The 13,260-nt window shown below is 37.9% G+C and overlaps 1 protein-coding gene across 1 annotated transcript in view; it reads left to right on the top strand.

Moving 5' to 3' along the window:
* The window catches only part of CNTNAP5 (contactin associated protein family member 5), a 200,821-nt gene extending 188,613 nt beyond the window's left edge, over positions 1-12,208 (top strand). Inside the window, exons 22-24 of the mRNA XM_062498016.1 lie at positions 5,708-5,926; positions 10,950-11,021; positions 12,012-12,208. Coding sequence (XP_062354000.1) covers positions 5,708-5,926; positions 10,950-11,021; positions 12,012-12,208 — 488 coding nt within the window. The remainder of the gene's footprint in view (positions 1-5,707; positions 5,927-10,949; positions 11,022-12,011) is intronic.
* The last annotated feature ends 1,052 nt before the right edge of the window (positions 12,209-13,260 follow it).

The raw sequence follows: 13,260 nt of genomic DNA, 5'->3' as shown, positions 1-13,260 counted from the left end.
ATTTTTCACCATTATTGTCCCTGGGAAAAATAATCTCTGATGCAGAGAAGTGAATTTCATTGTTTGTATATTTGCATCTGAGCAACTTAATATGGTAGCTGTGTAGGGACTCCAGAGTAAAAGGGCAGCACTGAAAGGATTCAACAGGATTTTTAAGAAAAAGATTGCAAGTATTTCTTTAGAACCTATTGGTATTGAGCTAATTTGTTTGTGTCTTCAAAGTGCTCAATTAACAGACCTTCCCAGACTGGTAGCATAAATGATTGTGTATTTTAACACAGAAACATGATATCTTTTATCTGTAAAGGCCAAGCTAAAACACACTCAGATTTCCACTGAGTCATTCAGTTTTGATAAAAGTGTACCTAAAGGAAAGTTTATCTGGAAAGTAACTTTATTAAAATCATTATGTAGGTGCAGTACAATCCTTATGATTTCTGCAATAGCTTTTCTTATTAAAAGTTCATGAGGAGAAAATGGAATCTGTACACTGAAGAGATCACAGAGCAGTTCGTCCAAGAATATTGTATAGGGATATATGAAAATGGGATAATTAAATCACAAAGGGTAAGTTGTCATTAACTCTGAAATACAAAAGCTGCCTTAAAAAAGTACTTCCTTCTGGAGACTTTCTATGAAAAATACTTAAGTCCATTTTTTCTTTTTTTCCCTTATTGTTTTAATAGAAAGACCTTCATGTTTTTAAGCTCACCAAATCACATTTTGCAGTTTAAACAATAAAACGGTGTCTGCAAGAGATATTGGACTGGATACGGGATACTGGACTCCTCTGGTCACTGCAAAGCTCATTTCTTTACTTCAGACTCTTCTTATTCTAAATACCTATTTCTTAGACCATATTGTGAACAAAGAGCTCCTAGGTGAATTTTAGGGTACCTTTAAAAGTCATTGGTTTTCCCCCTAGTAGCCTAGTAAAGCATTAAGGAAAATGGAAATTACTACATAAGATAAAAGAGGAGAGGCTTTTGGGACCAAGATGGCAAGCACCTAAAATTACCAAAGTTTGGCTACCCCAGGCAGTCCAAGCAATCCACGGTCTAAGCTAATAATGCCATCAAGTTCCATCAAAAAGAGGCCAGATCTATTCCCAGTTCTTCCCCAGCAATATAATTTACCCTATGATCATAACACCATGCTTAAACACTTGTTTTCTTGATGACAGTTCTGCCTAAATAGGAGTCCAAGGTCATCTGCTTTGATCCACAGTTTTTATTTTTAGACTGAATCCTTGCTACTTGAGTTGATTTTAGCTGTCTGGTTCAGGGACAAGCATATATTCTTTAGTGCATCATCTCTCCATCTTCTTGCATATTTTCTTTTTTTTATAGATTATATTTTCAGCCCGTGCAGAATCACATAGGGCTGGTTGTGTTGTGACAGATTAGGATTCAAATGTCAAATATGATACATAACAAATTTCCCATTGCAACTCCAAGTGCCTCATTTTCAATGATATGCTGTCTTTGAGAAAAAATAATAAATGCATGCCTTAAATTATCTCTGCAAAGCCCAATGAAATAAAATCCCTAGATGTTGCACTCGGCACAAAGTGTTCAATTGCAACAAAACAAATCCAGGCTCACTGTGCTCGTTTGGGCGTTCTGTTCATTCCTGGGAAGCCTCATAAGAGGTGCCTTTACTTTGCTCTTGCTGTTTCTTGCTTTTGCACAAGTGCTTGGGTGGGGCACTGAATGTCTGATGTCTGTCCCCCATTCAAATTTATTCTTTCATTAAGCAAGAGTCTAACTGGTTGACCTCAGTTGTAACCAGGAAAAAGTTTTGTGCTTTTCACTCCACTGTCTCTGTGGCAAACTCACACCAGGAAATTAGATTATTCCAAAATTATATTTCTGGGTTACAGTCTAACCCAAGACACACTTTCTGCTCTTTCTCACGCAATGATTAGTGTCAGCAGTGTTTACTGAGATCGTTGATGGACACAGCAGCACATTTTTCAATGTACCTGCACAGTGCCCTGTAGTCAGCTCTTCTGAGACAGGTGCAGTGTGTGGAGACTACAAGAGCCTTTTACCTTAAGGTCATGGGCTCAAATCTGGTGACAATGTCCAGGGAGCAGTCTTGCCAGTCCTGTTCAGCACCTTGGTAAAATGAGGTTTAAGTTTCTGAGTGAAATGAAAACAATATTTCTTTATAAATAAATAACAGAAATATGTTGAATAATGTTTATGGTCCTGTTTTACACAGTGATACCTTTAGAAAGGGTATTTTGCCCACTCTCCCTGCACAAAAATAACACTTCTGATTTCTCTATGGTTGCAGTTGCGTATCCTACTTGTTGTCATTTACTATGTCAATTTGCTGTTTCATTACTGGGAAGACTGATGCTTGGTCCATGATGAAAATTATTTTGCTGTTACTGAGATACGAAGACTTAAAGTTCCTTTATCTAAACTCTTAGAACAAGTGTGTTGTATGTGGCAGAGGTGCATAATGAAACATCAGGGCAACAGGATGACTGATTTTCTGAATAGGAATAAATCAGCGTATAAGTTATGTTGGTGCAATCCATAAAGTTTAAAAAATACAACCAGGTGTTAGACTTAATCCTCATTATCATGGAAAGCCATTGCAAATACATGGAAAACCAACATAAAGCTTGCTGATCTGTGACATATCAGAGAGCTTCCAGGGATCAACTACAGGATCCAACAAGCAGCCAGGCCAAGTTATGCACAATTCAGCAGATAAAGCTTAAAAATTGCTTCCTAAATGTAGGGTAAACGTAATTTGTGGAGAATGAGCGCTTTAATTACTAAAAGCTGAAAAATATTACCTTCTTATTCTCTGTGGAGAAATTAGCCAAAATAATTCATTCTCCGATGCTGGGAACCAAAATGAAATGCTAAAATGTCAGATCAAACCAAGCCATCAGCAGCAATTCTGTGTGATTTTCCAGACCAGTGAAATGCATGGAAAGATTCTCAGCATTGCCAGGTCAGAGGAAGGCCACTGAAGTTTCTTATGACCTTGGTTGCAGCACAGACCATAGAACTTCACCGAGTTGCTTTTCTGACTGTGCACTGTGCCATACAGTGAAAACACCTTTTGAAAAAACATTTTATTGTGATGCAAAACCTTCAAAAGACAGAGTGTCCTTTAATAAGCCTTTCATAGAGCTAAACGTGTCATAATCACAGTTTTACATGATCCTTTCAAGAATTCAGAGGGCAGCACAAGTCATTCACAGCCAAGTTGTGCAGCTTGCTCGTTGAGAACAGTGAAAGCCCTCCTTTCTACACAGACCTCAAGCTGTATGCACACACCTAAAGCTGTATGATAAAGCAAACTGTATCAGTGCACATAGAATTTTTACCACAGGACTCAGGGGTTTTGGTTTGTTCTTTTGATTTCTTTCTTTCTTTTTTTTTATTTTTTTTCCAAATTTCAGTCTTTCAACAACAAATCTCCAAGTTCTCATTCATGCAAAGCTTACTTTGACAAAAGGCTCATGGAATGGGCCCTTAATGTAACTTTTAAAAATGCCTGTAAAAGTACTGAATCTTAGGCTTTTCCAACTACTGTACCATGAAGGAGGAACGCATTATTTCTTAGGCTTTATTTTTTGCACATTCGGGTAGAACAGAGCAACTGAGATTGCCTGGTTATAAAATATAGCAACAAATTCACCTTTTGTGTCAGAGCTAAGAAAACAATAAGGACTGAGTGTAGGAATGTTTACAAAGGGTTTTATAAATTCAACAAAGATGGCAAATACTGTAAATCAGTCTTTTAGTATACATAAACCTTCTTGCAGGAACTTGGAAGCAATTCTTTGTCTGTTTTATAACGTTCCAGCCAAAATCTCATTAAAAATCAAAAGGCAGTCAATTCCTACATACCTTCAGAAGGGCAAATGTAAACTTCTGCAAGATTGCTGGTTTTCCAGTGGCAAAGCCTCACTGCTTCCCTTCCCATCTTACAGCTCAGAGGCTGTGCCCCTGACAGCTCTGCAAACTGAGCATTTCTCCTGTAAGGCTCCTGGGAGAGCAAGCTGATACTGTACCTTGCTTTGCTGAGAAACAGCCACACTCTTCTGTGTTACACTTCAGCAAAGATGCTCAAACATAGTTAGAAATCTTTCTCAGCTAATTCCCTCTAGGTGTATGGCATAACAGTCACAGATCTTGAGTACAAAAATAATGTGTGATTTGGGCTGGCTTTGAGATTACTACATATTTTCTTATATGAAAATATTTATATAATTAAAATAGCAATGTCAGCTTTGAGAGAAGACTTCTAAATCCTGACCACTTGTAAAACCATTGTATTTTAATAATAATAATGCAAAAATTTGACTTTATTTTAAAATTTAGCAACTTATTCTTTGAAGATTTGAAACCAAACTTGAAAAGCTAGGAACCCTTATTTCCCAATGTCATTGGAAGTATTACTAAAACTTTCTAGATGCTAGAAAGTTGTGGGTTTGGGTTTTGTTTTTTTTTTCTGTTAGCAGGCTTTTTTTCTTGTTTGATTGACCTAGATATAAAGTGCATCTTATTTGAGACCTCTGAGGAGCATGAATTTCAATTTCTGGAAAGTAAATAATGTGAGTTTGGAGAAAATAGAAAATGGCTTCACTGCCCTTTCCTGACTTTGCCACACAATCTTTGACATTAAAACTTTTGGAACTAATATTTTTACTGTGGAGGTGGAACATTGAAACAGGCTGCCCCAAAAAGTTATGGATTCTCATCCCTGGAAGTGTTCAAGGCCAACTTGGATGGGGCCTTGAGCAACGAGGTCTAGCAAGAGGTGTCCCTGTCCATAGCAGGGAGTTGAAATGAGATGGTCTTTAAGGTTGCTTCCAAGCCAAATCATTCTATGGTTAGATAAAAAACTTGCCTTTGGCTTACTTTCTCTTTATGAAATTTAAATGGACACATACCAACAGATGAGTTATTTGTGCTATTTTATCTACATGCTGGAAAGTAACAAAGGGATATTTGTTTTAATTTTGATTTTGATAAGAAGAGATGTAGTTTCATTCTTTATTTTATTAGTGAAATGGTGCTAGTAGAGTGATAGCCTGACTCATAACTACGAAGATTCCTAGGAATTCTAATAGTAAAAAAGTAGTAGCACATGAATAGGTGCTTCGCAAAAATTGAATCATAAACTTTTCAAGAAGAATGGGAAGCTGAGGTAGCAAGCTATTCAGTGACAGGCCACATAAACCATTTTATGACAGAAAATAGAGAGCAGGGTCTTTCTCCATATGTGTGCAACTGATGCTGTTAGCAGATGCAAAAAGAAAAAAAGAAAAAAAAAAGTTAAAGAGTATCAGCCCCAGAATTCTGTGGTATTTATTGTTGCTATTTTACTTAATATTACTAGTATGATTATTGTTGTTGTTTTTGTTGTTATTGTCATAGTTACTAGATATGCTGTGGTAGGTATTGTCCATTAGTATAGAAAATTGATGAGGAAAAAAGTGCAGCGCAGGCTTTTATTTGCAAGACAATTCAAGGTAAGTAGCATTTTAGAGAAAGGACTTTGGGGACATCATGGGTCAGGCAAGGGAGAACTTGTAGCTATTGAAGGAGAACCTGAACAGTTAAAATTGGATAATCGATATAAAAGGGGCAGGTAAGGCAAAAGAGGATTAATTTTCTTAATGCCTTCCTAAAACTGTCAGTTGCCAGAGTGTTTTTCTGTTGTACCGCAGACAGTTTGTCCCTGGACCCTGAAGTCTCCAAGGCAAACGTCTATGGTTTCACTGGCTGCCTGTCCTCTGTTCAGTACAACCACATTGCTCCCCTGAAGGCTGCCTTACGCCATCCCAGCATTGCTCCCGTGACTGTCAAAGGTTCCTTGACACAATCCAGCTGTGCATCCGTGATGGAAGCTGACGTGAACACAGCAACCACAATATATTCTTCATCAGGTATGACCTGCTGGGAGGGAACTGGGGAGGGTAACGAAGTTCCTGGATCACCTAAAACATGCCTGCCTAGAACAAACAAATCCCAAAGATATAGTGGGAAAGCTTTGAAAGTTTGGTTATGCACCTGATTTATCATTCCTGTCCACTCCAGATAATTCTGGTTCTGCAGATCTCAAAGGACAATATAAATGTTACACAGATTCTGTATCCCAGTAGTGATAAAGAAATAGAAGTCATACAAATAGCAATTCAAAGTTGTTCTCACTATAACAGAAATGAGCAAAAACTCTTGTACAAACCCCTTGACACGTGTGACTTCACTGGATTCTTGTACTTCATTCTCTTTGACTAGAGAGAGCTAGCACTACTTGAGCAGTACCAGCAGGATGATCCCAATCGTTTGTGTATCTTTCACAATCCTGCAGCTGTCCTCTGAGAATCTGATGTATTTTGCATACCTGAATTTGTATGCAGAGAAGGAAACTGAGAGCAGCTGGAAATGTTGTCGCCATGAACAGGGACAATCAAGTTGCTGCTTTAGTCACCAGTGGATGTGGCAGAATTCTTAATGACCAGAAAAGGGTACAAATTAAAGGCTGTTTTTTGCCCCTTGACCTATAATGCTACTTTCTCCTTTTTGAAAACTAATAAAACTATGGTTTAGATCATAATACAATTCCTTTCACATTTGTACTTGCATCAAATCCCCATTTCCTGCAGCTTCTGCCTAAGATATTCAGCAGAAAACAAATGATGCTATTAGCATTCTGCATGGGGAAAAAGGCTGCTGATTACTCTGGAGAGCGTCTGCCAGTGTGCATGTGCTCCTCCCCAGCCCCCTACTTCCTTCTCAGTGCCTCCAGTTGTCTGAGGTGTCTGCTCTGATGCACAGACAAATGTGTCTTGTGAGTCCTGAATGGGCAATGACACTGAAAATATGAACTCTTTGCCCTGTGATCTGTCACCTCAATGATCTCATTTTTCTAAGGGGTTTAGAAAGCAGTAAAACCTGAGGCTCAGAACTTCAGGGCAGAACACAGAGCAGAGTGTAGCATTTGAACTTAAATATTTAAAGCATCCAATCAGTTGCAGTCTATTGTTAAGGTTAAGCACTGTTGCATCAGAAATGTAGAATTATTATAAAAACTCATGCCTGTCTTGCCACTCTGTGCTCTAAAATATGATTTCCTCTCAATGTGATGAATTATCTCACATTCTAGTCTCACTATTCACACTGGATTTGATTAAAGCCTGAATAAGATCTTTAGAACAAGTGAGTTCTGAAGACTTCATGTCTTTATATGCTAAAGTAAAAGCAATGGGCGGTGGAATCTTGTTTCAAAAAATTTCCAATTTGTAACAAATTATAATTTCTATAGATGTACTTGAGCATTACATTTCTACATGGAAAGGACACATTTTAGAAATAAAAAGAAAACAGAGTCAAGGATTAACTTTCAAGTTTAGTGCTCATATCTCAATTCATCACTTCCCAATTTCTCATTATTGAGTGTCTGAGAAGAAAATTAGAACTTCAAAGGAGGCTGTACATGTCTGCGTCTATAGTCTAATGTGCAGATACAACAAAAAAGCCCACTAGGAAAACTCTTTATGTGTGTGAAAAAAGCTTTCTATATTTGTAACTTGAAAACAATTGAAGCTGTTTCCTTCAGAAAGGAATACTTGTGTTCAAAAAAGTTTCCTCACAGACAGATATGGAATAAAATTCATTCACACAGTTACCTGAACACACTTCTTCTGATTAGGAAATACAAAATGAGAGTTGACTTACTGTGGTTTTGATATCTAACAAAGATCTGCAGATCTCCTTCTTCCTCGCTGAGGCACATGTAAGGATTTTGTTATTTTGTGCTCCATATTGATGGCATAGAGACAGTGGACTTTTCCTATCGTATTTCTTTCTTAATGTTAAAATGCTGTGAAAATTACAGAGGAGATTCAGCTGTGTGAATGCTGGAGTCTTGAGCTGCCTGTCCTCTTCAGCTGAGAGCAGGTCTTCAAGCATTTAAAGTAAAAAATGTCAAATACTTTCATAAGTCTGGAACTACACAGAAAAGATTTCCTTCTGAAAGTGAAGCTCTGTCTCAATTGTGCTAATTGTGCTGGACCTGGTATTTCCAAATGAGTTCTGACTGGCTAGGGATATGCCAGGACAGCCTTGGCTGTAGCAGTTATGACATGGTGAAGATCCTCAGAGGAAGGAAAAACGGCAGAAACACATGACTGCAACCTTTGACCCTCTCATGGACCTGCTTGGAAGAATCCCACAGGATACAGACCTGGTGAGAAGAGTGGCATGAGGCCCAGAGAGGTTGTAAAGTCTTCATCCTTGGATATATTCAAAACCCAAATGGATACACCTCTGAAAAACTTCCTCTAATAGACTTGGATTTCAGTAGGGGTTTGGACTAGATGATTTCTAGGTAGCTTTGTGACCTCAGGAGGGCTTCCAACCTCACTGAATTAAGTTGTAATGCCATCAGTTTTATCTTAAAGGAGGAGGATGCCCTGTTAAGGTCTTAGATGAGACGCAGTATTGCTATTCTTTGGCTTCAGAGTTTATTGTCTTCTCGCTGGGCATGGCTCTGCTATCACAGGCCATCTGCTGCACTGTAACAAACCATCCTCTCCTTGTATCCTGATTTTATTTCCCAGGCAAAATATAATTCCTGGGGCTTGTGGCTGTTGGCCTCCATTATGAAACTCTTCAACATTTGTTCTGATGTCTTCTCAGTGCTTAAGTTCTGGTAACCAAAAAGTAGTAGAGTGCTGGTTGCATTAGGTATCAAATCTTTATTAATCTTTTAGGCACAAATAACATCTTATACAATTTTTAATATAGAAATATGATTTCATACTTTTTCATACATAGTTAATAATTTTTCATTACTCTTTTTGACTAGTGCCATGCACTGGCACCAGTTGCAATTTTTTCTCTAGTACAGAACTGTTGTAGAACAGATGTAAATTTTTAATTGTCACTGAATTCACCGGCTTTAGCTGAGGGATGGGGTAAAAAATATCTCACCAAACTTTCATTATCCAGAAAGTTAACTCATCTTCAGTCTGAAATAATGATTGCTCTCCTCTTCTATTTTGTGGAAAGAAACAAGTGAGTCACATTATCAATCTTTGTCAGCCATCTAAGAGTATAAAATAATTGCATGTTCTTCTCCTCTTTGATTAACAGAAAGCCCAAAAAACCCCCTAAATTACTAGTTTTGATATATATAACTAATTCAATATATACTGAAAAACAAAGTGAGATTAATCTATTGATGATGTACAAAATTATTATCAACTGTGATCTAATGTTGAATTTTGTCCTGTTTTGAGATTATGATCACAGGCCTGAGATTAGGCTAAATAACCCCCATATTTCCTTTCCAGCCAAAGCTTTTCTATGATGCATTCTATATTTGTGTGTAAAAATACATTGTTATTCCCATTCCAGCCCCACAAATGTAGTATATGAGATGAAGCATTGCCATGACTACTGTTTTCTTGGGAATGTCACTCTGTGCACACAATAGCCAGGCAAGGGGACTCTCATCAATAGGTTTCAAGCTGAGGGCTCAAATCTGTAATTGGTGATTACCATTCATGTGGTAATGGGTGTATTGGAGGTGTTCACTTGGGCCCCAGAAGTCCCTTTTGTATCTGTAGCTCAGTCAAGGGACTGCATCTTTTCAGTATGGATGAGATTGAACCAAAATTCTTCCACCCCTAAAACTTGCAAGAAGAGCTGCATTCTTAAAAGCATCAAAACCTCTTCGAGGTTCGTGTCTTTGCAACTCTTTGGGACTGGTCTCATTGACATAGATAATAAGGAAAACGTGTCCCCTTTAAGAACCTAAATTGTAGAAACCCGCCATCATTATGATTCAGAGTGTCTTCATGCACAGACATGAAATTGTTGCTTGTTTCAATAAAAAAATGTTCTCTTCAGCAATGGCATGCCAAAATGGGGCTGAGTCTGTTAGTAAGGTGAGGCTGTTCAATTACAATAAACCTTGCAACACTAAATTTCTCAGTGAGGCTTTCACCTCTAGCATCAGAAAGATGAGTTTTACAGAGCATTGCATAATACATAGCAGAGACAGTGATCCCTGACTCTCTCCCTATGCACATTCTGTGTATGATAGCCTGGAGACTTGTAAAGGGGAGACACACAAATATGAATCCCTTCAAAGGAAAGGGTAAGCTGAAGAGAAAAGAAAAATGTGAATGTGCAAAAAAGCTGGATTCAGCTAGCAGTAGAAAACATGGCATCTTCTGAAACATGTTGGACTCAAAAGTAATTCCACTGCTGCAACTCCACTGACATCAGGAAGGCCTTGACCCCTCAGATTTGGATCTGAATTTGAGTAAAGTAGCTGACATGCTGTTTTAGTGTTTCTACAAGAGTCATTTAGAGACAGAGTACAAGAGAGCTCAAACATCAAAGAACATTTAATATGAGTTAATTTCTGATCCCTCTCTGTTTTGGATCCAATGTAACCACTGCATTTCTGTAACAGAGCTAAAATCATCTGTCCCAAGAAGCTGTCCCAAGCAGAGACTGCTTCTCTTCGTGGGATCGAATTAAAATTTTATATCTCATCTGCAAGCATCCCTTTCTTTTGACTTCTTTCTGATATAATTTCTTAGGTAACAAAAAAAAAAAGATAACAATGCATCTATGACTGAGAAAAGCTCCCAGCAGGATGTTCAGTTGAAATGTCTCTCTGATTCTTCTGATGAACTGAAACACTTTCAGCTGTTAGTGGGAAACTTTCTGTTTCCTTTTAAATATTACCCTTAATAGAATTTGCGCCTGAAGCTGTATAAGAAAATTGTTCTGCAAACTCACTTTATTTTTCAGAACCTTCTGGTTCCCCAAATCACAACTTTTGAAAACAGATTAGAATTCATGAGAGTAAGAGGACACTTCTGTCTAAGCCACAGAGAAAATGAGCAGTTGATACAGAAAATAAGTTCTCTTTTGTTTAACCAACTGCAGATCCATTTGGGAAGACAGATGAAAGAGAGCCTCTCACCAATGCAGTCAGAAGTGATTCAGCTGTGATTGGAGGTAACTTAATTTTTAAAGACTACAGTTAAAAATTAATTCTGTCAAGGCAAAAATCTAGGAGACTTTAAGTCTGGGCTCCATGGAATATAGTCTTAGGGTTTTTTTTTTTTTTATAATCTGATGTAGGTCTAGTATCTACTCTGTTTATTAGCATGTATCTGTGTCAAGCTACCTAAGTATTATGCATTATGGATTATTGTGGTCACACATGGATCATCAGGAACCTGAGTCTTCTAAAATACAACAAAACTCTGTCTGACTGCCTGCCTGAGCAGGGGTTCTGGGCAAGATGGTCTCCAGAGGTTCCAGGTGTTCTCTAATTCCATGTGAGTCTGTGTTCTAAGACCCAGCTAAGTAGCAGTTTTTTACATACCACCCTGGTGAATACTTTGCAGAGTATTCACATATCTTGTATTTCGAGCTCTCTCTTTGTAATCTGGTGGTGTAGTGGAACTCACCCATTTATATGGAAGTATTTATATACTGGGGAATATTGTCCTCATAATTTCATGTATGGTTTTAATTTTCCTGTAACAGCCTAGAAGACAATTTATTTCTGTTTGTTTTATAGCATGCCTTGTAGTGAGCTGCTTTGATAATATCTAGAAGCTATAAACCAAAGCGTACAAGGCTCATGAAGGATTCCCAGAGATAATACAGAAGATATGACAAAGCAGGAATTTGTATGAGCATACAGATCTAGTGTTTTAAAAGCAAACACACTGCGCTAACTTTATTTCCAGTGGAAGCATAACTTTACAGAAATTAGTTCAATTATATCAATTCATGCCCTATTTTAAGTGTTGTTAAGGTGACAAAATAGAAACTACCAGGGAGGGTTTGATAGAGATATATGGTTGTGTATGGACTGAGATGAACTGATCTATCATACCAGCTAGCTGCTGTGCATTGGTAATGCATTTTTGAGGTAACTGAGGCTTTTGTTTTGGTTTTCACTCTTTCTATCCTTCCTTTTTTACCCCTTTACAGGTGTAATAGCAGTTGTGATATTCATCATCTTTTGCATCATTGCCATCATGAGCAGATTCCTCTATCAACACAAACAAGCACATCGAAATAGCCAGAAAAAGGAGAAGGAATACCCAGAAAACCTTGAGAGCTCCTTTAAAGCTGACATTGACTTGCAAAACACAGTGAGCGAGTGCAAACGGGAATATTTTATCTGATGGACAATGCAATTTCCTCTTACTCTTCCTCCCCTAACCTCCTTTTCTTTAGCCCTTTCTCCCTCCCTTTTTTCTTTTTGATTTTTTTTTACACTCATTTTTTGCTTACTCCTTTTTCATTTGGAAAAGACCGCCCTGCACAGGAAACACTGAGAACAGTCACAGTGCCTCATTCTCTGCACAAGAGCCTGGCAATCACAGTTTACTTCTGCAGCTCAAGAGACCTGTTATCCCATCCTACACAAAATAAGATCCACATGCACACCTGGTTGCTGCTATCAGTTCTTGGATGTTTCAAAGTCCCTGCATTTACTTGTTGGTTGTTTTTGGTTGTTTTTTTTTTCCTCTGGAGCCTTTTAAGTCATTGCTTTCACACTAGAGCTGGACTATGTAAAGTACAGGTAAAGTAGTTGAACACATAGCTCTGCAGATACTGGGACAGGATAGAGGGAAAGAATGAGATCAGAACACCTGATTTATTTCACGGGCTCATTTACAACAATCATAAAGAACCAGCCAATTTCTCAAATGTTATTAATTGATATATTGTTTATTGGTTTAAATAAATTAATGTGTTAAATCAATTTGTACCAGTTGAAAAGCTGGTATGACATAAAGGAAAATAAAACTGTCCTCATTAAGCTCCTTCCCCCAAACTCCTGTCCTTTTACTGTAACTTGTAGGCTTCTCAGTACTTTTCCAACAATATATGTATCAACAATAAATATCATTCCCATGCACCTTTTTCACCTCCATCTCATAAGGCTGGCTATGTAGACCCAACATACACTAGTATAACCCTAGCTGAAGCATGGAAAATAATAGCTTGAATCTCCAAGGGGTTTAGGAAGCTGCTAGGACTTAGGTGCTCTGTATTTGTCTGAAATGTTAGAAATGAGCATATGCCTGTTCATGCCACATGGAGGATTATCACACACTGAGGTTAAACGCTGTTGCCACTGTGGAAAAGAAAAAGAACATAGATGAGAAAAAAAACCAAAATTGTTGAATCTTTAACATGACTCACACCTTCTGCCAGCTCTTCTAAAAAG

Source organism: Cinclus cinclus, chromosome 9 (genome assembly GCF_963662255.1).
Source record: "Cinclus cinclus chromosome 9, bCinCin1.1, whole genome shotgun sequence".
NCBI lineage: Eukaryota > Metazoa > Chordata > Aves > Passeriformes > Cinclidae > Cinclus > Cinclus cinclus.
The sequence above is the reverse complement of the archived record's forward strand: the minus strand, read 5'-3'. Positions and strand labels throughout refer to the sequence as shown.